General features: G+C 38.5%; 1 protein-coding gene across 1 annotated transcript; it reads left to right on the plus strand.

The window, feature by feature from the left end:
* The first annotated feature begins 19,995 nt into the window (after nt 1-19,995).
* On the plus strand, nt 19,996-24,981 carry LOC122213124 (transmembrane protein 230-like). Its single transcript, XM_042927317.1, is given in 6 exon segments — nt 19,996-20,058; nt 20,939-21,047; nt 22,584-22,658; nt 24,338-24,471; nt 24,725-24,823; nt 24,826-24,981. Coding segments are annotated over 6 exon segments (636 nt in total).
* The last annotated feature ends 1,078 nt before the right edge of the window (nt 24,982-26,059 follow it).

Here is a 26,059-nt window from a genome sequence, read left to right on the forward strand (position 1 = left end):
ATCAAAATCCAGGAAGCCCAGAGGACCCCCATTAGATTCAACAAAAGCCAACCATCAACAAAGCGTATCATAGTCAAATTCACAAAATACTCAGGCAAGGAGAGAATCATGAAAGCAGCAAGGGAAAAAAAGTCCTACTTTTTACCTACAAGGGAAGACAGATCAGGTTTGCAACAGACCTATCCACAGAAACTTAGCAGGCCAGAAAGGAGTGGCAGGATATATTCAATATGCTGAATCAGAAAAATATACAGCCAAGAATTCTTTGTCCATCAAGGTTGTCATTCAAAATAGGGGGAGAGATAAAATGTTTCCCAGACAAAGAAAAATTAAAGGAGTTTGTGACCACTAAACTAGCACTGCAAGAAATTGTAAGGGGGACTCTCTGAGGGGAGAAAAGATGAAAAAATAAATAAACAAATAAAGACCAAAAGCAACAAATATTATAAAGGACCAGAGAACACCACCAGAAACTCCAACTCTATAAGCAACATAATGGCAATAAATTCATATCTTTCAGTACTCACTCTAAACATCAATGGAATGCTCCAATCAAAAGACATAGGGTAACAAAATGGATAAGAAAACAAGATCCATCTACATGCTGTTTACAATAGACCCACTTTAGACCTATAGACACCTTCAGATTGAAAGTAAGGGGATGGAGAACCATCTATCATGCTAATGGTCAACAAAAGAAAGCTGGAGTAGCCATACTTATATCAGACAATCTAGACTTTAAAATAAAGACTGTATCAAGAGATGAAGAAGGACATTATATCATAATTAAGGGGTCTATCCAGAAGAAGACCTAACAATTGTAAACATTTATGCGCCAAATGTGAGAGCACCCAAATATATAAATCAGTTAATCACAAACATAAAGAAATTCATCAATAGTAATACCATGACAGTAGGAGACTTCAACACCCCACTCACAGCAATGGACAGATCACCTAATCAAAAAAATCAACAATGAAACAATGGCTTTGAATGACACGCTGGACCAGATGGATTTAACAGATATATTCAGAACATTTCATCCTAAAGCAGCAGAATATACATTCTTCTCCAGTGCACATGGAACGTTCTCCAGAATAGACCACATACTGGGTCACAAATCAGCCCTCAGCAAGTACAAAAAGATTGAGATCATACAGGGCATATTTTCAGACCACAATGCTATGAAACTTGAAATTAACCACAAGAAAAAATTTGGAAAGGTAACAAATACTTGGAGACTAAAGAACATCCTACTAAAGAATGAATGGGCCAACCAAGAAGTTAAAGAGGAAATTAAAAAGTATATGGAAGCCAATGAAAATGATAACACCACAACCCAAAACCTCTGGGACGCAGCAAAGGTAGTCATAAAAGGAATGTATGTAGCAATCCAGGCCTTCCTAAAGAAAGAAGAAAGATCTCAGATACACAACCTAACCTTACACCTTAAGGAGATGGAAAAAGAACAAATAAAACCCCAAACCAGCAAAATACAGGAAATAATAAAGATTACAGCATAAATTAATGCTATCAAAACCAAAAAAAAACAAAACAAAACAAAAAAAAAACCAGAACAGATCAATGAAACCAGAAGCTGGTTCTTTGAAAGAATTAACAAAATTGATAAACTGCTAGCCAGTTTGATCAAAAAGAAAAAGGAAAGGACACAAATAAATAAATCAAGAATGAAAGGAGAGATCACAACCAACACAACAGAAATAAAAACAATAATAAGAGAATATTATGAGTAATTATATGCCAATAAAATGGGCAATCTGAAAGAAATGGACAAATTCCTAGACACATATACACTACCAAAACTGAAACAGGAAGAAATAGAAACTTTGAACAGACCCATAACCAGGAAAGAAATTGAGTTAGTAATCAAAAATCTCCCAAAAAACAAGACTCCAGGGCCAGATGGCTTTCCAGGGGAATTCTACCAAACATTTAAGGAACAGTTAATACCTATTCTCTTGAATCTGTTCCAAAAAATAGAAATGAAAGGAAAACTTCCAAACTCATTCTACAAGGCCAAAATTACCTTGATTCCAAAACCAGACAAAGACCCCACTAAAAAGGAGAACTATAGACCAGTTTCCCTGATGAACATGATGCAAAAATCCTCAACAATATACTAGTCAACCAGATCCAACAATACATTAAAAGAAATATTCACCACCACCAAGTGGGATTTATATCTGGGATGCAGGGCTGGTTCAATATCTACAAAACAATCAGTATGATTCATCACATCAGTAAAAAGAAAGGACAAGAACCATATGTCAAAATACAGCATCCTTTCTTGATAAAAACCCTCAGGAAAGTAAGGATAGAAGGATCATACCTCGAGATCATAAAAGCTATATATGAATGACCCAATGCTAATATCATCCTCAATGGGGAAAAACTGAGAGCTTTCCCCCTAATGTCAGGAGCAAGACAGGGATGTCCACTCTTGCCACTGTTATTCAACATAGTATTGGAAGTCTTAGCCTCTGCAATCTGACAACACAAAGAAATAAAAGGCATCCGAATAGGTCAGGAGGAGGTCAAACTTTCACTCTTTGCAGATGACATGATACTCTATATGGAAAACCCAAAAGATTCAACGAAAAAACTGCTAGAACTGATTCATGAATTCAGCAAAGTTGCAGGATATAAAATCAATGCACAGAAATCGGTTGCATTCCTTTTCACCAACAATTAAGCAACAGAAAGAGAAATCAAGGAATTGATCCCAATTACAATTGCACCAAAAACCGTAAAATACATAGGAATAAATCTAACCAAAGAGGTGAAAAATCTATACATTGAGAACTATAGAAAGCTTATGAAGGAAATTGGAGAAGACAGAAAAATATTGGAAAAAGATTCCATGCTTCTAGATAGGAAGAACAAATATTGTTAAAATGTCAATACTACCCAAAGCAAGCTACATATTCAATGCAATCCATTATCAAAATAACACCAGCATTCTTCACAGAGCTAGGACAAATAATCCTAAAATTTGTATGGAACCAGAAAAGACCCTGAATAGCCAAAGCAATCTTGAAAAAGAAAACCAAAGCAGGAGGCATCACAATCCCAGACTTTAAGCTATACTACAAAGCTGTAATCATCAAGACAGTATGGTACTGGCACAAGAACAGACACTCAGATCAATGGAACAGAACAGAGAACCCAGAAATGGATCCACAAATGTATGGCCAGCTAATCTTTGACAAAGCAAGAAAGAATATCCAATGGAATAAAGACAGTCTCTTCAGCATGTGGTGCTGGGAAAACTGGACAGCGGCATGCAGAAGAATGAACCTGGAGTACTTTCTTACACCATACACAAAAATAAACTCAAAATGGTTGAAAGACCTCAAAGTAAGACAGGAAGCCATCAAAATCCTCGAGGAGAAAGCAGGCAAAAACCTCTTTGATCTTGGCCGCAGCAACTTCTTACTCAACACATCTCTGGAGACAAGGGAAACAAAAGCAAAAATGAACTATTGGAACCTAAAAAGCTTCTAGACAGCAAAGGAAACAATCAGAAAAGCTAACAGGCATCTGACAGAATGGGAGAAGATATTTGTAAATGACATATCAGATAAAGGGTTAGTATCCAAAAATCTATAAAGAACTTATCCAAGTCAACACCCAAAAAACAAATAATCCAGTGAAGAAATGGGCAAAAGGCATGAATAGACATTTCTCCACAGAAGACATCCAGATGGCCAACTGACACATGAAAAAATTCTCAACATCACTCATCATCAGGGAAATACAAATCAAAACCACAATGAGACACCACCTCACACCTGTCAGAATGGCTAATATTAACAACTCCAGCAACAACAGATGTTGGCGAGGATGTGGAGAAAGAGTATCTCTTTTGCATTGCTGGGGGGAATGCAAGCTGGTGCAGCCACTATGGAAAACAGTATGGAGTTTCCTCAAAAAATTGACAATAGGACTACCCTATGAACCAGCAATTGCACTACTAGGTATTTATCCAAGGGATACAGGTGTGCTGTTTAGAATGGACATATGCACCCCAATGTTCATAGGAGCACTATCAACAATAGCCAAAGTATGGAAGGAGCCCAAATGTCCATCGATGGATGAATGGATAAAGAAGATGTGGTATATATGCCACATCTTCTTTATCCACACACACACACACACACACACACACACACACACACACAATGGAGTATTACTCAGCAATCGAAAATAATGAAATCTTGCCATTTGCAACTATGTGGATGGAACTGGAGGGTATTATGCTAAACGAAATTAGTCAGAGAAAGACAAAAATCATATGACTTCACTCATCTGAGGACTTTAAGAGACAAAACAGATGAACATAAAGGAAGGGAAACAAAAATAATATAAAAACAGGGAGGGGGACAAAACAGAAGAGACTCAGATGTGAAGAACAAACTGAAGGTTGCTGGAGGGGTTGTGGGAGGGGGGATGGGCTAAATGGGTAAGAGGCATTAAGGAATCTACTGAAATTTTTGTTGCACTATATGCTAACTAATTTGGATGTAAATTAAATAAATCAAACAAACAAACAAATAAATACATGGTTCTTATGGTTGAACAATAATGGGGAAAAAATCAGCACTGATGAATGGATAAAGAAGGTGTGGTATATACGTACAATGGAATATTACTCATCAATCAAAAAGAATAAAATCTAGCCATTTGCACCACCATGGGGAAAAAAACAAAAAAAAAGTTAACGAAGATCTTCAGTCCAAAGGCTGCAGGGAACTGAATTTTCCCCACAGACACATAAGCATGGTGGCAGATCCTTCCCTTTTGAACTTGGAATGAGATGCCAGTCCTGGCTAGCCCTTCACTGCAGGTTGTAAGAGACCTTGAAACAGAGGGTCCTATTAAGCTGTGCTCTTATTCCGGACTCACAGAATCTATGAGATAATAAATGTGTGGGTTTTTTAGCCACTAAATTTGTAGTGATACTGTTATGCAGCAATAGATAACTACTAAACTACACATCATGGCTTGAATGATAATTCTCCTTAAGAAGCTTTATGAAAAGTAATAAAAGTATATTAGTATTATTACTTTTACTACAGTCACTACAGAGATCGCCCTTTATTGATTACCTACTACGTGCCAGACACGTTCACGTCACTAGGTTCTTTAGAGAAATTATCTCATTCATCTTCATAACAACTTTACAAGAAAGGCAATATTATTTTTAGTTTAAGACTCTGATGCTCAGGAGACATAAGCAATTTGCCAAAGATCACACAGCTAGTGTGTAAGGGAACTGCAATCAAAGCGAAGGTGCACTAATTTTTTCACAATGGCACCCTGCTTCCTATTATATTTGGTAAGACAACAATGACAACAATGAATTATTTAATGTTTGTTAACAGTTTTCTCTATGGTGGACATGGTTCTAGAACCCAGAAGCGCCATGTCACAGCCACAGGACAATACAATATATTCAGATTTGGATGGTTTATTTTTTACCTTTCCCATCCCCTCACCACGTCTTATCAACTGTAGACTAAGATTCTCAAGACTTCACCCAGTTGTACTATTTTACATACAAGATGTTTTGAGTTATTTTTACTCTTTTCTTTTTCCCTCTTCTTAGTGTTTTCAAGCTTTTATTTTTTATATCCCATTTATAATGTGGCATCATAATGAACACGTTAAATGGAAATACTATCTGCCAAATTAATAGAAATAAAAAGACTTGACCAAACACAATGAAAGTCATTTCCCTTTTAAAAATTGATATATCAAGTTGACAATATAAATGAGTAGAGGAAGTGAATATGAAAAATACAATTGATAAGCTTCATAGCATTAATGTATATCTAGATTTTTTAAGTATAAAAAGGGGCATAACACATATTTTTAAACACATGAACCATTGGCTAAAAAATGCTGTTGTATTAGATCAAAGTAAAAATCTCAATATAGTCTCCAAAACAGAAAATATATAGCCCAGATGATTGAATTAAGAGGTAATACAATTGAACAATTAACAAATAAAGAGTAGCCAAATATAATACCTTGAAAGATTATAACAAGCACACACATCTAAATAAGTCTTGGGTGGTTCAGTCAGTTAAGCGTCTGACTTTGGCTCAGGTCATGATCTCATAGTTTGTGAGTCAAACGCCGTGTCGGGCTCTGTGCTGACAGCTCAGAGCCTGGAGCCTGCTTCCGATTCTCTGTCTCCCTCTCTCTCTCTGCCCTTCTCCCGCTCGTGCTCTGTCTCACTCTCTCTCAAGAATAAATAAATATTTAAAAAAATTTTAAATGAGTCTTGAAAAGAGAAGATTAAATATATATATATATATGTATATATACACACACACAAATATGCTATATGTGTATATATATATTTCAACAAAGTAGGAGAACAGCAAAGAAAAACCAAGTAAGGGAGTGAGGATGCAATAATAAATGTAAAAGCATAAATTAATTACACTAAATAAAATAGGACACTCCAAAAGCATATGAGAGAGATGCCAGCTACATGTTGACAGGAATGACTATCTCCATCTAGCTACCGAATGTTCTGGTGCCATTTGTCACAGTTCTGTGAGATATCAGGATATTGCTATTCTTTATCTTGTACACAGAAGCAAGCACAGTGACCACTCCACTAATATTTCTTGGCGCATTTTAGTATCAATATATGAGGAAGGCTCAGAAAACAAGTGTTCTTTGTGTTAATGACTTTTAAACCCCAGGGATTTCAGTTGTTAAAGACCTTTCTTCATTATCAGCCATGAAAATTAGCATTAAGAAAGAATTTTGAAAGACAATTATTCTGAACTTTGGTAATTGTAAATTGGAAAATGAATTTTTAAAAATCATTGTTCTAAAGCTGTTTCTACAAAATACACTGGTAATATTAGACACTTTGATGGTTCTGTTTCCTTTCTCAAAATGTCTTCCTTTGAGCCTTTTTCTTCCTAAAGAGACATTTTACTTTAACATGAAAGTCATATTCTGTCTCCTCTAGAATATTTGCAGATGATTGTCTTCATTTATCAGGAAGCACATATTTAAATAGTTTGCAGTATTTCAGTTTTCCTTGTGAAGCAGGAATATTCATCATACTACTTAAGGTTTATATTACCCTATAGCCAAGTGATTTATCATATCCCTACATCAGCAACTTCTTTGATTATTAAAATTCTCTTGCAGGGGTGCACTTAGGAGCATACCAAGCTGCTGTCTAATGGATTTTCTTTATTATTTGACCTGAAATGCAGGAAAAAGATAGATTAAGACATATGATTTGGTAACAGTGATAGAAGACGCAGAATCAGATTAATTAAGTTAGTATCTGGAAATAGCTTACCAGAATTTAACACAATGCATATGTCATGCCAACAACCCTCAGGAAGTGCTAGCTAGTGAATCATTTTCTCTCTTTTAGAAAGGATTTTTATTTCCCAAATTTGGGCTGTTCTAACATGGCAATTTTGTGAGGCTCCAGAACCACTTTTGAATAGTAACTATAATTAAGGGGATGTGTAATTGACTCAAGTTACTAATGACCACTTCCTTCCACGTTCTTCAACCATATTTCCATGAATATTTATTAGGCACTCTGTTTTGTCTAACATTGCTAGTTTCTTTCAGAGATGTCAGAGAAGTTTATACAGTGCTTCTGGGCTTCAAGGAGTTTGCAGTCTAACTGGAGAGGGAATATTTGCCCTTGTAATAGAAAAGATAACCAGGGGAGCCTGGGTGGCTCTGGGGTGTCTGGATGGCTCTGTCGGTTAAGCTCAGGTCGTGATCTCCTGGTTCGTGAATTCGAGCCCAGCCGTCAGGCTGTGGGCTGACAGCTCACAGGACCCTGCTTCTGTGTCTCACTCTCTCTGCCCTTCCCCCACTCGAACTCTCTCTGTCTCTGTCTCCCTCTCAAAAATAAATAAACGTTAAAAATTTTTTAAAGATAACCATATAAGAAATAAAGCAATTGAATATCAAAATGTAACATATTAGGAAATCAAGGAAAGAATTATCAGAGAATGCAAAATTTCCTCTGCTCACAGGGGCCCTGGCAAGTAACCTAAACAGTGCTGGAGAAACAGAAGTGAGGGAAGTGGCAGGAGGGGTAGGGATAGGATGTATGGACATTTATTACAAAGGACTCTGTGTGTAAGGCTCGCTTTTGGCCAGTGGAGCTTTACCTCTGTTTCACTTCCCTTTGCAGCCATGGTGTCCTTATAACTAGGTGGTTGTACAAATGATTGTATTATTTCCATATTAACAAAAATATCCTATAATTTAAGACCAGTGGTCATCAATCTTTGCTGCATGCTAGAATCACCTGGGAAGTTTTTCAGAATTCCAATGGCTGGGAGCTAGCCCTTATCAATCAGATCAGAAACTTTGGGGGTGAGGCCAGCTCTGAGTATGGAAAGCTTTCGAGATGATTCCTATATGTGACCAGAGTGGAAGAACAGGTGATTTACAGCAGTGGTACTCAAACTCTGCTGTGCATTAAAATCACCTAGAAAGCTTTTAAAACCTCGAACGCTCAGGTCATACCCTGTATTTATTGCTGCGTGACAACCCATTTTGTGACTTAGCGTCTTAAAATGGAAACCATATTTATTTGCTATTTGTGCTGGGCTCATGCAGCTGGCTCTTCTGCTCCTCTCATCTGGAGTCACTCATGTAGTCATCTGGTGGAATGACTGAATGTGGCCTCATTAACATGCCTGGTGGTTGGCAAATCATCAGACAGGCATACCTCATTTCCACTCCGTGTGGCCTCTCTCATAGCCTAGCTTGGATTTGTTCACAGTAGGATCTCAGGTTTCTGAAAGTAGCCAAAGAGAGCAAGAAACAATAAGAAATAATGTGCAAGTCTTTCCAAGTCACTGCTTACATCATGTTTCCTAATAACCAATCGGACAAAACAAGTCACGTGATAAAGTCTGGATTTTAAGAGTAGAAAAGTAAACTCCACCTCTTCATGTGTGGAGTGGCAAATGCTCCTGCGCTGGGGGAACGGGAGAATATGGCAGCGTCCTTGAGAACATTACCTCCCATTCCAAATGATTAGAATTTCTGGGTGTGGAACATGGATAGAGGTAAGAACCACTTTTGTTAACTCCAATTTGCAATTAAGTTGAGGATCAGTGATTTTGACTAGTACTTTTCAAACTTCAAAGAGGTAAAAAAAAAAAATAGTTACAAACGGAGAGGGAGGGAGGCAAACCATAAGAGCCTCTTAAATACAGAGAACAAACTGGTGGTTGATGTGGGGTGGGGGAGAGGGGAAGATGGGTGATGGGCATTCAGAAGGGCACTTGTTGGCATGGGCACTGGGTGTTGTTTGGAAGCCAAGTTGACGATAATTTATATTAAAAGAATAAATAAGTAAAAAATAAAACCAAGAAAGAAGAAAAAAACAACAACAACGACGACAACAAAAACAGACTTCAGGGTGCATCAGGATCACTTGGAATACTTGTTAAACTACAGATTCGTGAACCACATCCTCAGAGATACCGATTCAGCACTTTTGTAGTGGGGGTCAACACTGCAATTTTAATAAGGTCCCTCTCAATGCAGATTCCACGGGTCTTGTGTCTGCACTTGGAGTAGTGTTAACTTAAATAATGGTGAAATTAACTCTGTGTATGTGTGTGTGTGTGTGTATGTATATGTATACATATATATGTATACATATACATACATGTGTGTGTATATACACAATAGATGTGTGTGTGTGTATATATGTATATGTGTGTGTGTGTGTACATATATATATATATATATATTGGTTTTTACTCTTTTGGTTGCATCCATGTTCCCAGTTTGTCAGTTCTACTAAAAGTTGGAACACGTGAACTTCCTACACCATACATTGAGAACAATCTTGCCCAGTAGTAAGGGGAAGAATAAGAAATCCAAGTCAGTAGCTCAAAGTTTAGCATCTTGTAATCCTTGATACCACTCCTACTATAATGTCTTGTCTTGTTGCTTGTAACTCACTGCCCAAGCCCCTTCCCCTTTATCTCACCATTTTGGACCCTGCATTGAGGATTTCTTATTTTTGATACACCTGATCCTTACCTCTGTCCCCAACCTGGGAAGTGGAATCATGCCTTGTTTTCTAGGTTCATTCAAAGAACTAAGCCTTCTCAGTTACTCTTGGAATTCTTCCTGCTTCCTGCTCCTAAATTCACACACGCAACCTACAAACTTCCTATTGTATTTGTCTTTTCGGTTTCTTTCATGCTTGTTGATGGTCTCTCTCTATGCTGGTGATTTTCCATCGGCTATCCCTAGACTCATACTCATTTTCTGCTCTGTGCCTGTCTGAGGAGGATGATTGCGTGTGCACTGCATCACCTGGGCTCTCTTGCTGGTTGGCTTCCTGTACACCCGCGTTCTCAGAGTAGGATCCCTACCCCAGCAGCATTACCATTACCTGGGAACTTCATGGTTAGTCCTGCAAATTTCAGGGCCCCACTCAAAAGCTAGTAAATCAGGAACTCTGGAGGTGGGGCCCAGCCGTCTGTATTTCAACAAGCCTTTCAGATGATTCTGATGTTAAAGTTAGAGAACCCCTGCCATAGGGTTTTGGCCAGTGGCCAGTACTGGCAGGAAATCTACAAACACACAGGGAGAGGAGTAAGCTTTTTTCGTTCTATACTTGTTTCTTTCCCTGGGCCGAAATTTGGCAAAGGCTGCCTGCCTCCATAATTACAGAGCTCATCTCGTCTGGCGTTGCTGCCTGTTTGTAGCTCACTCTGTTCTCCAACACTGTCATTTCCTCCTCTTCCCTCTTCAAACTTGAGTGTGCTAATGGCTTTTGCTGCTGCTAGGCTTTAGGTCTGAATGTTCAGTGTCGTTTCTAGTAAACTCATCTGTGCATTGGTAAATTGTTTCTTCCTTAAATCACCTGACTGGCTTCTGTTTCCTACTGTGACCCCCGGAGAATGCTGTCTGTAGATTTCTCCTTCCTAGCTTTCTGTACCCTAACCCATCCCACCAAAGCCCTGGACCAGACCTTGACAAGTAATAGAGTTGGAATAGACACCATTTACTTGAAGGTTTGGTTTCAAACAGAGGTAATGTTAAGATCAGAAAGGCCTTACAGGTTGTGGTATCAGGAAGACAGAGCCCTCCCTAGGGTTCCTGCAATGACCTGCACAGGCAACTTCTCACCTAGTACATACACACACGATTATATACGTATATTTGTATATGCATGATGTGTGTGCAGTGTGTAGTTATGCATGCCAAAAGAAAAAATGAGCTCTTCTGGCAAAATGAGAAGTGAAACCCTGAAAATCTCCTGATAGCTGCTTCTGATGTCAGAATACATTTGTCAGAGAAACAATAGAATCTGGTTTGGAGAGCAATTCTGTTTGGGGGATGTGGGGGCAGAACAAGGGAGATTTAGCAAGAATGTGAACTAGATCATAAACCCAACTGAATGTTAATGCAGATGGTCTGCTTCCAAGTTCAGTGGTCTTGCCTAGTCAGCGTTGTTCTATTTGCGTCTTAGTCCATCCAGGCTGCTATAACAAAATACCACAGACTGGGGAGCTTATAAACAAGTGAAATTTATTTCTTACAGTTCCAGACGCTGGAAGTCTGAGATCAGGGTGCCGGCATGTCAGGTGAAGGCCTCCTTCTGGGTCACAAACTTGCTCTTGTATCCTCATGTGGTAGAAGGGGCAAGGGAGTTCTCTGGCCTCTCTTTTATAAGGGCACTAATTCCATTCATGAGGGCGCCAACCTTACGACCTCATTATTTCCCAAAGGTTCCACTTCCTAATGCCATCACCTTGGACATTAGGTTTTCAACATATGATTTTTAAGGGGACACAAGTATTCAGTGTCTGTTTTGTTTTTAATCTCTTCTGTATGAAAGCCTCAGAGCCGGTTAAATGTAATAATAAACATTCACACAGAAGATTATTTTTCCCAAGGCAGAGTCATCAGTTGAGTGGGAAAATGAACTTGGCACCACATGCAGAGAAAAGTCTTAAACATACTCATATTAACTATGCAGTCTGACTCGAGCTTAGGATCAAAATGAGAAAGTGCTGTAGTTACACAAACCAGGTCTTGTAAAGTATCTATAATAAAAGCAGACATGACTTTTTTTCCCCCTAAAAGCACCAGCAGTACTTGTCATGATAGAAACCCATCTCCTAAGAATATGATATGAATTGGCATGAACCTCATTTCACAGATGAGGAAACTAAAAGCAGGCAAGGGAAGTCCTAGTAGCAAATATTTAGCAGGAAATGAACAGAAAAAAAAATTACTATCTCAACATATCAAGGAATTATTATCTCTTATAGGTTTGTCTATGTTTTTTTCCTAACCAATCTGTATGTTTATGTTTTTGTTTTAATTTACCAGGGTCTTTATTTGAGTTTTACTCTGCAAATGTTTCTTATGACAATGCTCTTTTTAAAAAACATTTTTTATTGTGGTAAAAAACACATGATATGAAATGTGCCATCTTAACCATTTTAACTGTTTAGTTCAGTAATGCTAAGCATATTATCATTGTTGTGCAATCAATCTCCAGAACTATTTTATCTTACAAAAGTGGAACTCTATATCCAGTAAATACCTCTCCTCCTGTTTTTTTTAAGCACACATTGGATTTCTTCTCTTCATTCATATTTTATGTTCTTAAATAACCCACCCCAATTAATGTTGATTTTTAAATAAATATTTCTCTCTACTAAGATACATTTACTTTATAAATATTTTTTAAACTTGACCTCTGTGAGACACCATGTCTGCAACTGTAAGCAAAATAGATGCATTCCTTGTCATCATGGGGCAAAATCTGTGATGCAGTGATGATAAGAACATAAAAAATGGTAGTTACATTGACTGACATAACAGTATAAATAATAATGAAAACAATACCATTGAATCCCAGGATTTGTTTTCTCAAGAGATGCTATGAAATTGTGCCTCTTAAATCCTCAAACTTATAATTGAATATGTCAAGGACAGATTTTGCCCATCTATTTTGATAGTTCTCACCTGCTCTAGAGACCTGCCCACCCCCCCACATGACTCCCCAGTCTGCGCAATGACTACCTGCCTTGGCGGTTCCACTTGCAAAGCTATTCACTTTAGCTTCTAACGAGGGCCCGCCGGGATGGAATTGCAGGCAGACATAATCTCTGCACCCGTATCTAATGGAGCTCAAGAATGACAACACAATCTTGAAACGACTTACCCGCTTTCTACCAAAGGCCTCTAGAGTTTCCCATATCACCATGGATAATTATTACCTTGCTTCTCCAGACTACACCTCATCTACCTATTAAACACACACACACACACACACACACACACACAAAGGACAACAAAACCCAGCCTGGAGATGTGTAACAGCGTAAGATACTGGAGTGAGACAGGCTGCCGTGTAGCTCTTGCACTTACTGTGTGACAATGGGCAAGTTGTTTAACCTCAGTTTCCTAAACTAGACTTCCCCTAGTTCATAGATGTGAAGATCTTTGAATAATTCCTGGACCATTACCTAAGTCCCGTAAGCATTATATACATATTTGCTACTGGAAGCTCTGTGGTTTGGTGAACTAGATAGTAATTTGTAACTGGTGCCCAACTATAATTCACCATATTCCCCAATTCCACTGCATGCCTACCTACACTCTGTTTAGATGCCTAAGTTTACAAACTTTTCATTCCACCTAGATGACATAGCTCTGAGTAGAAAGAAAACACTTTTAGCCAGTAAAATACCCTTGGGACCAAAGAGTTCTAGGCAGAAAAGTCCAGATGCCCTCTTAAAGCCAGATCACTGTCACAGAATGGGCTTTGGAAGAATGACCTAGTTTCTAAGCTCACAATGTTTTCATATCTATTCTTCTGGTTATCCCTGGTACCTAGAAAGAAAGCTCTTGTGCTTTGCCACTCTTACCACTTTCCATAGCTTTGTTCACTGCACGACTGCTGTTACCAGACAATTTCTCCTGGACAGAGGCATATCGTTCATGATTCTCATCTACTATGGATGGTCTCCAACATTTCTTCCAGTTAAAGTTCTTATAATTTTAGTAATTCTTTGTTTAGCAAAAGGCTGTCACAACACCTGTGACTTCCATATCTACATGTTAATAGCATTTCTGTCTTTGAATCTGAATGTAAAAGCTATATCCTCTAGAAAGCTTATGCGAAGTCTTCCCCCAACGTGTTTAAATTTGGTTGTTATGCTTTTCTATACCTAGTATTTGATGCCTCTTCATGGTTACATTGAACATATTTGCATTATTTGTTCTACTCTGTCTTCTCCATTAGACTCTATGCTTCACAGAGATGATCAAGTTTGCTGGTTTTATTTTATTTTATTTTATTTTATTTTATTTTTTGCTGAGGACAACTCTAACTTTGGTCATAGTTGCCAGAATCTAAAACATACCTTAATTTTTATAAAATGTTAGTGTTTTCAAGATTCTTCCATTTATTTTATTTTGATTTTTATTTCTACTTAATGTTCATAATCCTTATCTCTAGATCAATTATGTAAGACAATCCAGATTGTGGTTTATTTTTGAAGAAATATGAACTGAATTGAGGGAACTCTTACACAAAATTCCCCATAGAAGCTCCAGTGGTTTTGCTATTACACTATAATCCCCGTTAAACATCTGACTCTCCATTATGGGAAATTTGCTTTGGCAGAATTCAAACAGAATGAACATAAATCTGAATGAAATATGTTCATGGGACTCATTAGTCCAGCTCCCTTGCCTCACTTAAATATATAGTACCTGTTAATTCCTACTAGGTTCTTTCACAGTTTTAAAGGTATCTGTGGACTCTTATCTTAAACATTATGTGCCATCTTCAAAATTCTTTAAGGCTTATGCCCTAGATTTAAACAGAATGTTCTTACAAGGCAATAATTTCTACAAAGACGTGATATAAAAAAAAAACATTTTACCCCCCTCTATTAACAACTTTCTAGAAAATTAGAAATAAGGAGATTATTATTATTGTTATTCCTGGTGAGTTAACTGCAACATTATATTTCATGAAATGATTCCTTTTCTTATTAAAAATAAAAACATCAACACTAGCAACAGCAATTAGCATTTACTGAGCCCTGACTAAATGTCTAGGATTTATTTGAGTTTTATATTTTTTATGTATGAATCTCACAATAATTCTATTAAGCATATATTAGTGTTACTATTCATACATGAAGAAGTAGGCTGCACACAAGTAGAATGCACTCAATATGAGTTGGTAAATGAAAGGAGATTTCAAAACCAGTTCCTTCTGGGTCCAGGGTTCATGTACTTTCAGTAAGAGCTGCCTGAAATGTGTAATCATTATTTAAAGCTAGAAAACAAACAAACTTTGTCTGAGTACTTTGTAAAACTTTACAAATCAGAAAAGCATAGTGATGTAATGTTAACCGAGAAAGGACAGACTCCATCTGAGCACAGAATTGGGACGAACCATCCAGATGTAGCTTCTATGGTATCTTTTTACAGAATGGAAGAAGACAAAGACAGGGATTTTATATAGTCTTTATGTAGTGCCCAATATAGTCTTATAACATGACATTTCATTCTATTCCTATTCTAAACTTAGAAGGATCAGAACATAGACAAATATAGCTGTTATGAGAAGAGAACAGATTCTCCCCTCATAAAAACTGATGTGTTAAGATGAATAATAGGTGAAAAAAAAAGCAGACTTCTTACTTATAATGAGATCAGATAACAACCAAGAATAAGTTAAGTATTTTGCTAAATGAAAAAGAAAAAAAAGGAAAGAAGTTAAGAAATGATGGATAACAAAATGTTTAGTTATATACTTAAAGTTAAAATTCCTAATAGAATATTATTGAGTTTATTGAGTAGTAATGGTTAGGAATCCATTCAGCTGCAGGTAGCAGAAAAACCAACCACAAATAGCTTGAAGCAGTTGTTCTAAAACATGGCTGATTTTAGAATTACCCAGACAGCATTTAAAATGAGTGAATATTAGCTCCACTTCTTTCTGTTTCTGGTGAAACTGGTCTCTTCCTGTATAAGTATTTTTTTTTTTAATTCTCTTAGTCATTCTATTGTCAGTCTATGTATCAGTTATCTATTGGTGCATAATGAATTGTCCCAAAACTTAGCAACTTCAAACAATAAATATTACTATCTTACATGTTTAGGTCATGAATCTTGGTACAGTCGAGCTGGGTACCTGCGGCTTAGGCTCTGTCCCAAGACTAATCAAGGTATCAGTTGGGACTACAGTTGTGTCCAGCTTCAGCTGAGGGAGGATCTGCTTCTTAACCCTCTCACACTGATGAGTCTTTTGGGGTGATAGTGGGGTCTGGAGCCGACAGCCAAGAAAGAATTCTTGAAGATGACTTTTGTTCCAAAAGGTGATTTTATTGGGGCGCCTGGGTGGCTCAGTCAGTTAAGCATCCGACTTTGGCTCAGGTCATGATCTCACAGTTTGTGAGTTCGGGCCCCGTGTTGGGCTCTGTGCTGACAGCTCGGAGCCTGGAGCCTGCTTCAGATTCTGTGTCTCCCTCTGTCTCTGACCCTCCACCCGTTCATGCTCTGTCTCTCCCTGTCTCAAAAATAAATAAATGTTAAAAAAATTTTTAAAAAAAAGTTAAAAAAAAACACAAAAGGTGATTTTATTAAAGCACAGGGACAGGACCTGTGGGCTGAAAGAGCCCCCTTGGGACCATGAGGAGAGACTGGTTATATACTATGGGGTTGGGGGAAGTAAAGTCCAGATGAAGTTTCCAAAGAGATTTTCATATGCTAACGAAGACTCCCAGGATCCCATAGGCCTAGCTATTGTCAAGCTAAGGTTGTTTTTCCCTCTAGCAAAGCATTAACGTTAAGACAGTGGGAGGTCATGGAGAAACGTTTTACTCTGCCAGCCTCAAGTATTTGTCAACGGGCTGCAGGTTATAAGGAAATTTAATTTTACCTGCCATTTCCTTTTTGCCTTTGTTCCCAGACACTATGGAGAGAAGGGTTGGGGCTCCAGGAAACTGAGTCTACAGGTTTCTGGAGATTGGACTATTGATGATTGCCTTTTTCTTGTACTTTACTAAGATATATGTAAACTGATGGAGACTCAAGTCCTGCAGGACTGTGATCACCATCAGTTAACCATTTGTTTTTCCCCTTTCCTTTGTTCTTGGGTAGCCAGGAGTGCCCCGGGAATGTCCCACGTATCCCACCTGGGGGTGGTGGGTGTCTGCCACCTTGTCAGCTTGCCTTATGCTCCCTCATTAACATGGTTGTTGGGTAGCCTCAATCCCTGAGTCCCTGTGGGTTTTTGCAGAGACACCAATGTTTTTGCCATGTGAGCCTCTCCAAAGAACAGCTCCCAGTATGACACCTTAAAATAGGTGATCCAGAGAGCAACAAAGAGTACCCCATATGAAAGCCATGGTCATGTGTAACCTAATCTTGGAAGTGACATCCCTTCACTTTTAACATACTCTGTTCTTGAGAAGCAAGCCACTAGGTCTAAGTCACTCCCAAGGGGAGAGATTACAAAAAGATTGGCATACCAGAGAGTGAAGACCATTGAGGGACATCTTAGAGATAGCCTAAGGCAGCCAGGAATCAGAATTGGCTTAAATAAAGAGAGCTTTTTCTTTCTCACATAACAAGAAGCCAGAGAGAGGCTCAGTAGCTGAAAATGTTCTGGGCTGCCAAGAAAGCAGAATGCCAGTCATCTCCTGGCATTTGACAGGGACAAGGGGAGAGAGGAAGAAGGAGGTCTATGCCAGACATGCCTCTCCTTTTTATTAGGGAAGCTAATATCTTCTTGTGTCTTCCTGGAAGACATTTGTTTGTGTCACTTGGGCTCCCGTAAATAGAGGTGGAAGTGAGTGGTGGATGTTTACCCTCAACCTTGATATAGGAGCAGCAAGGGAGCCTGGGGTTGTGAACAGCTTTTGAGTGCCCATCAGTAGTGCGTGCACACAGTGCATACATTTCTTTGTATGTTCCTCTTCACTGTATCTTAATTTCAGTTTGTAAACTGAAGTGCGAATTAGTGCTAGTACAATAAATGTACTAAAGTCCATTATTTCCCGTAGCTTCAAACATATCACAATATACTCTTGAACCGGAAAGTAGCAAAACACCTTCAAGCAGCTCAAAGAGCTCTAATCAAGTTCGTGCGCCTAAATTTACAGGAAATGCCTCAGACCTTCATTTTCAGTTTCATTTATGAGTTTTTAATTCACAGTGCTAACAGAATTAATGATTAACTCATTCCACAGCTTGAAAAATAGGTTTGCCTCAGTTTTTGCCTAAAGGGTAAACTCAATATTTTAGCATTTTATAAAAGGGCTTTCCTAATCTGGTCACAACCTTTGTTCATTGTCTTACTCCTCACTGCTTCTTCCACACTCTCTTGTCTCCAGCAACTCATGTGTTCGGAGAATAACATCTTCTTCTTGACCTTGCTGCTCTCTCTCTGCCTGCAGTGTCCTTCCTGACTCATCTTTCAAGGTCTACATCACATCAAACAATCTCAGATGCCTACAGGGACAGAGAAACAATGCAAATGAGAAGAATGTGCTGGTGGATGCATATTAAACACATAGAAATAACTCTTGCAACAAGAGATATGCTCCATCCCATTTTTTTCTTAACATTTTCTCTCTTCTTGGTTGTTCTTTTAGACAAAAGAATTTTGATGGAAATGTAATGATCAGCCTAGGCTCATCACTGCTGTGTGGGATATGGCTACAGTATTGTCGTATCTTCTATTTCCTTTAAGTTTTTTTTTTTGGGGGGGGGTAGTAATTAGAAATCCATAGTTCTGTGGAGTATTTTGTCTTGTTTTTGGTGTGTTTGTTTGTTTCTTTTTTGTTTGTTTGTTTTTAGAGAGAGATTGGGAGCACGGAAGAGCGGGAGAGGAGCAGAGATTGAGAGAGAGAGAATCTAAAGCGGGCTCCACACTCAGCACAGAGCCTGATGTGGGGCTCAATCTCACAACGCTGGGACAATGACCTGAGTGGAAATCAAGAGTCAGATGTTCAACTGACTGAGCCAGCCAGGTGCCCCAGAAATCCATAGTTTAATATGAAGCATCCCATTTTAAAATCCAGGTATATGAATATACATATTTATCATTTAATTAATTTAATGGAGAAAGAGAACATTCTACATGCTGCATTAAATACATCTGTAGTCTGGAGTCAGCCTGCTGACTGCTAGTTTGCAAGCCTATATCAAAATAATTTCTTTTTTGGAGTCTTTCCTAAATGTCCAAGCTAGTTTCTTCCCCCACTGTGCTCCAGAAGTAGCAGGCTGACCTCCAAAATAACACTTTGTATATTCTACACCTGTGGTGTGTATGTAAGTCTTTACCAGGACTGTGATATTGGAGAGCTGAGTCTGCACATTTTGACCGAATTCCCAGCATAGCACATGGAGTTCATCTTATAGTTGATACCTTGTAAGTGCCTGATGCAGTAATACATCTTGAATGAATAAAGGAATCCAATGAAGAAATGGAGTTGATATGGAGTTGATGTGGAGAGCACATGATCTAGTTAGAGAACAAATAGGCTTTGATTTAGCAATGAAATACTTGCAGGAGAAATTTCCTGGATGGACTCCTTGGATAGAAGCATTGGATAGTGGCCCAAGATTCATGCATTTCACACATATGTGTTGAGAGCCCATGATTCATCAAGTTCTCTTCTTATTCATGGGAATTCAGAAAACAACAACACAGAAAAAAAAAATCTTAGTAAGAAAGGAAAGATAAGAAAAGCAAAAAATAAAGCAAGTCATGTTTTCAATTGTTATCATGTATTTTGGGTGGGGTGTAAAATGAAACCAGGATGGAGGGATATGCTAGCAAGAACCTGATGAATGAGATTGGGTTGTGTACAGATTGAAATAGGCTAGTCATGTTAGCTCTCTGTGAGAAGGGGAACATTTGAGTGAAAACCTTAAGGAAATAAGGGAGCCATGCAAGTGGATATCTGGAAGAAAAGTGATCCAGCAGATGGAACATCAAGTTCAAACCCTGAGGCAAGAGTATACCTATTCAAAGAAAGAAAGCTGGTGAAGGGAGGAGAGAAGAGAGTAGAGATAGGGAGGAAGCCAGATTAGACACATAATAGGAGGCTAAGAGTAAAGATCTCTTAGGACATTTATAAGCATTTTGTAACAACTTTAACTTAAAAAAATTTTTTTAAATTTCTTTATCTTTAAAGAGAGAAAGAGAGAGAGACTAAGCACAAGTGGAGGAGGGGCAGAGGGAGACACAGAATCCAAAGCGGGCTCCAGGCTCTGAGCTGTCAGCACAGAGCCTGATACAGGTCTCGAACTCACAAACTGAGATCACAACCTGAGCTGAAGTAGGATGCTTAACTAACTGCACCACCCAGGCACCCTGTGACAACTTTGACTTTTACTCCAAGGTAGATGGAAGCCATTGGAAGAGCAGAAGAGTGACACGATTTGACATATTTTCATGAGATCCTTCTAGTGATTCTGTTGAGATTGGACTGGATGGGAATAAAAGAGGAGAAGGATGACTACTGAGACAGTGATTGAGGTAATGCAGGCAAACATGCAGTTCAAACCAGTGCTGTGGTCACAGAGGTAAAGAGGCTGATAGACAACTTGGTTTCATACCTCCTTAGGTTATTCACGTAACACCACACTCACTGCAGAACAATTGGGTCACAAGGTGACATATCAGCTGAGTCCAAGAATATCTTCTCTGGGATCTTTCTAATTTCAGCACAGCCAAAATGAGAATGAAATTGCCTAATCACCATTTATTCCCAACATTTAGGACAATGTCTACCACATATACATTAGATGGATGGGTGGATGGATGGATGCATAATCTGATTGACTCAGAATTTAAGCATTATTCATACTGCTATTTCTCACCATTCAGTGCAATTTGTATTCTTGGAAGCATGAATTGAGAACAGCCACAAGTGCTGATTGTGGCAAATGTGCTGCTGTAAAGCTGGGCTACAAAGACAGCCATTTTGTCCTGTCTGGTGATAAATAGGCATAGTTTGAGTAATGGCAATTAGAGCCAGAATTCAACTGGTGAGTCACTGTGAACACTACTTGAGTGAACTGACGGATTGTGATCATGACTATTCCTCATTTGGAAGCCTGGGGACTTAATGCTTTTGTTTGCCTGTGTTTTCTCCCTGGCACAGTCTGTGAGCCTGGAATGAAAAGATGATTATCTTTAACCAACATCTCATATTCTTTGATTTTCATCAAGCTTTTCACATTTTCATATCAAGAAAATTGAAAATGATTTTTATATAAGACTGACTCAATGACGCTTTTGCAACAAATTGTCTTTTAAAATATAATATGCAGACCTTTTTTCAAAAAGTAAGTCTTGTAATAACTTCATAAAGCAAGAATGTATTAGTTCTTCATCTTCCAAAAAATAAATTGAAGCCACTGTCCCTATTTTGATTAAAATAATTTTATACACACTTAGATACATAAAATGCTTTATGAAGGGGCTAACACAAGATTCCACTATAAATCTTAAAACTTTGAAAATTCTGTCACTATTGGATCATCCAACTGAAGAACAATGTCTTTTTTTAGGTATCCCTCGTAAATTTTTTCTCTTAATTTTTCTATAAACAGTTTGGTGTGTTTTGCTATCGAGCAACTTAAATGTATATTTTTTTAGGTCTTGCGGTCATTATTTAAAGTAGGCTGATAAACAACAAAGGCAGTTGATGTCAATAAAACTTAGAAGAATAAATATAAGAACAAAGGGCGAAGAAAATGTGCATCTGCTGAAAGGAAAGATACTGTTGAATACTGATTAGGAAAGTGGTCTGGGAGTTGTTGGAGAAAACCTCTAAAGCATGCAGCTTAATGTACAGCCGCAGTGAAAGGGCAGGGAGAATGCTAGATCATATGGCTGGGGAAAGACAATATAAATCAGATTTGGCATCGTTAATCTAAGTTCAAGTGCTAATGTCACCTAAAGAATTGTTCCCTACTTTGCTCCTGGTCAAGAAAGGTGCAGAACAATGCATTTGCTGCTGAAATGGTGTAGTAATGAGGCAGCTACAGGAATTTAGTGGTCTGTGGTTGGCAAGTAGGAGAAAAAAAAAAGAAGATTCACAACGCTGCTGGTAAGTGCACGCTAAGATGGGTGTCACTGTTCTTTCTCTTCAGATGAGCCATTGAGAGTGAAATAAACAAGAGATAGCATCGAGTTCATATTAAACTAAACCCCAAGCCACTTCAGCCAGACTTGATGGAGACTTCCACATTCCCCAAAACCCTCAGATTTCTACCCTTTCGGTTTGTCTAATCTTTCCCCGGAGGATACTTTGCTGCCTCACTTGAGGAGTAGTTCTCTTTATTTGGTTTTCTTCCTTTCTTCTTTTATTTAACTGCCTCTTCTCTTATTGGTATGTTATGAGAACTAAAGAGGATACTAAAATTTTTTTAAATTAATACAATCCTTGGTACATATTAAATGCTCAATTATATGCATTATTATTCAAACGACTACCCATTCTTACCTTTTCTTTATCTCATTGCAGTCCTTTTTACTCTGGCCATTCTTCCCGTGTATTGTATTGTAGAAACGTACATTTCAGAGCTGAAAGCCTCTATTGGTAATGTGTTTTACAGGTGTAAAAAAATGGAGTCTCAAGGGAAAACATGATGAGCAGCAAATCTCAGAGTTGGTGCTTCTATGAAGACTTCTCTCCCATTTTCCATCCAACTCGAATCCTTAGTTTAGGGTTTCCTTACAGGGCATAAAAACACTAGATTCTCTCAATTCTGTCTTTAAAGTATTTTTTCCTGTATATCACTCCCTCCATTACCATCCTGCCACCATATCAACATCATGCTTGGATCATTGCAGTATCTCCCTAGCTCATTTCTTGGCTCCTCTCTCTCTTCGAATCCATTTACTCATCATGAAAGGTCACACTTCTAGAGCCATGACACTTCTGCTGTCACTTTAATCTTCCATGAATGCTCAAACCGAAATTCATATAAATACAAACTCCTTTGCCTCATTCTGAATACTCCTCATCCACTGCCTCTCTTCTTGCCACCGCTCTTCTCCAACACACCTCTCAATGCCAGATGGCCCACTGTTCTCAATATATAATAAATAAGCTACAGTTGTGCCCATTTATATGCATTTGCTTAAATGTTCCCACTACAAAAGTATGTTATAGCATACCACACTATGTTATATATATTATTCTATTTCTTCCTTGCCTAAATTTTATGTATCCTCAATCCAAGGTAATGTGAAATTGAAAAACTGAAAGGGCCAGAAAACCCCAGAAAGTTGTTATGTGTCCATATATACAAGCATATGTATGCTTGTAAACAAGCATACTGGTATTTTTTCCTCTGAATTATTATTCCAAATGTAATATCCTTCACCATCTTGTAAGGAAAAACTTCATGTGAGGATAGGTTCAAAACAAAACAATAATCAAAACAATTCTTATGTCTGAAATTACCCTACTTGCAGGATCAGTTCTTTGATATTAAAAAAAATGGATTCATTTAACTTGATAAATAAGAGGTTATTAATACCTGATATCCTCTCTTTGCTTGCAAATTGATTTTTTAATGAATTGGTGGAAACTTTGTTTGAATTTTTCTGGTACCATTACCCTTTTCACCTTTGCAAATCTGAGTTGACAGTGCTATAGAATGCTGCAGACAGCAGGATGCATAGTAAAAGATACAGCCATTGGACTGGTTGTCTTATCCACACAGAGCCATCAACAGGCTATCAACAGGCCCCCATAGATTTCCTCTTCCGGACACTTTTGGCACATAAGCTCTTCCTAGTGTCTTTATGATTATGTTTATGGTTTTTAGATATTATGCAAAATATCACAGTACTAGATATAGTCGTAGAGGATGCATTAGATATCAGTGCACTTAACACATGTAGGCAAATTTAAAATGATCTGTAAAACATTGGAGTGCGTGGGTGCCTCAGTCAGTTAAGCGATGGCCTCTTGATTTCAGCTCAGGTCATGATCTCACAGTTCATGGCAATGAGCCCTGCATTGGGCTCTGTGCTAACTGCATGAAGCCTGCTTGGGATTCTCTCTCTCCCTCTCTTTCTGCCCTTCTCGCACATGTACGATCTCTCTCGAAATAAATAACTTTTAAAAAATAAATAAAATATTGATAGTATACTGAAGGGCAAGGGGGCAGTTAGGTGAGGCATACCACGAGGACTCAGGTGCTTCTGCTGCCAATGGACAGTGAGCTGTTTGTGCACGGGTGGCTTAGTGTGGCTCTCCAACTGTAGCTGTGTCAGCCTGTTATGATGCTCTCTCTTACATCCTGGCTGCTGGAATCCTCAATACTAAAGTGAAATATTCAAGGCTCTCCAGCACAGATAATGGCCACATTGACCTTCAGTTTAAGAAAAGCCCTCCTGGGGTGTCTGGTGGCTCAGTCAGTTAGTTAGGCGACCGACTTCGGCTCAGGTCATGATCTCACAGTCCATGGGTTCTATCCCTGTGTTGGGCTCTGTGCTGACAGCTCAGAGCCTGCAGCCTGCTTCGGATTCTCTGTCTCCCTCTCTCTCTGCCCCTCCCCTGCTGGCGCTCTCTCTCTCTCTCTTTCTCTCTCTCTCTCTCAAAAATAAATAAACATTAAAAAAATTAAAAAAGAAAAAAAAAGCCCTCCTAAGATCCCATATAAGGTCATTATGCTTGCTACAGCCCTGGTTTGGATTGGTGCCTTTCTCATTGCCATAGGCTCCCTTCTGCTGGTGGGCTATATCAGCGAAGGAGTGGGGAGTGGGGGGAGGGAAAACAGGCTTGTCCAGTCCTGATCCTTGGCACCCTGGTGCTCCTGCCAGAATTTTACCACCTGCGCATGGCCTACTATGCATCCAAAGGCTACCAGGGTTACCCCTACGATGACATTCCAGATTTTGATGAGTAGCACCCATCCTCAACCCTGAGGGGATGAGTCACAGATGGGACTGAGCCCAGCTTTAAGATATTGAGTAGAAACTGTGACTAAGGGCTAAGGAGTTCTGCACTTTGCAGATGACAAATGAAAAATGGCCAGATTTTATGGGTCCATCCCCAAGATGTCAGCTGAGCTTACAATAACAAATTAACTGATTAGGACACGCTCTAGTTTTCATCTTCTGGCCCTGGCAAAAGCTGACAAGTTTTTCCACATGTATAGGTATCTTGCAAGAGTAGCAACATTCGTGGTGTGGGAAAGCAGGAGGTTATTCTGTTGTGGAAAGTGTCATTGCTACCTTCCTCTTTGGAGTTGAGCATTTCTTTTAAATAGTCCTCATTGTCAATTTGTTCTGGCGGGAAATGGAAGAATTTAGTATGTCAAATTGCATATCATTAGTAATTCATTTTGAAAACATTTGAGTCTCTTACCCGTGTACGCATCTCTAACTTTGTATTCTAGTGGAACACCTTGGCAAAAACAAGTGTTGGTGTGGGTGTATCTGTTAATATTTTTTAATTGCTTCCTTACTAACAGTAGCCAGGACTTTTTTTAACCTCAGAGCAAGTTTCCAAAAGGTAAACACTGTCTCTGTTCACCAGTCCTTGGTCAGCTTGATTTGGTCCACCAGTAAACTGGCCAGCATACAATTTGGGTCATTCTGTTCTTTGTCATTCATGATGTTCTGTATATCATGCCTTTAAGGGCTGGACTTTTGGCTGTTTTCTGAGGGGAAAAAAATGTAGATAAGTGGTTATTATTTACCGATTACAAGCCTGTTGCTAGCACCTTGTATTATGATGTCATCTGCTGAAGACCACAAAACTCGGCCTAGATCCCTAGAGGACTAGACCCTTAGTTTGATTCTGTTTTCTAGCTTGCAAAAAGTGACATATTCAAAAGAAATTAAAATGCCGAAATCTAAAAAATACAAATAGTAATAACAAAACATTGATAATATTAAAGTCATTACTGTCTTCCTCCTAGGCAAAGACAGAGACTGTTTCACTTCACCTGAAAGCAAATTTTAAAGGTGTAATTTTTTAAG

The sequence above is a fragment of the Panthera leo genome, chromosome A2 (genome assembly GCF_018350215.1).
Source record: "Panthera leo isolate Ple1 chromosome A2, P.leo_Ple1_pat1.1, whole genome shotgun sequence".
In the NCBI taxonomy this organism is placed as follows: Eukaryota; Metazoa; Chordata; class Mammalia; order Carnivora; family Felidae; genus Panthera; species Panthera leo.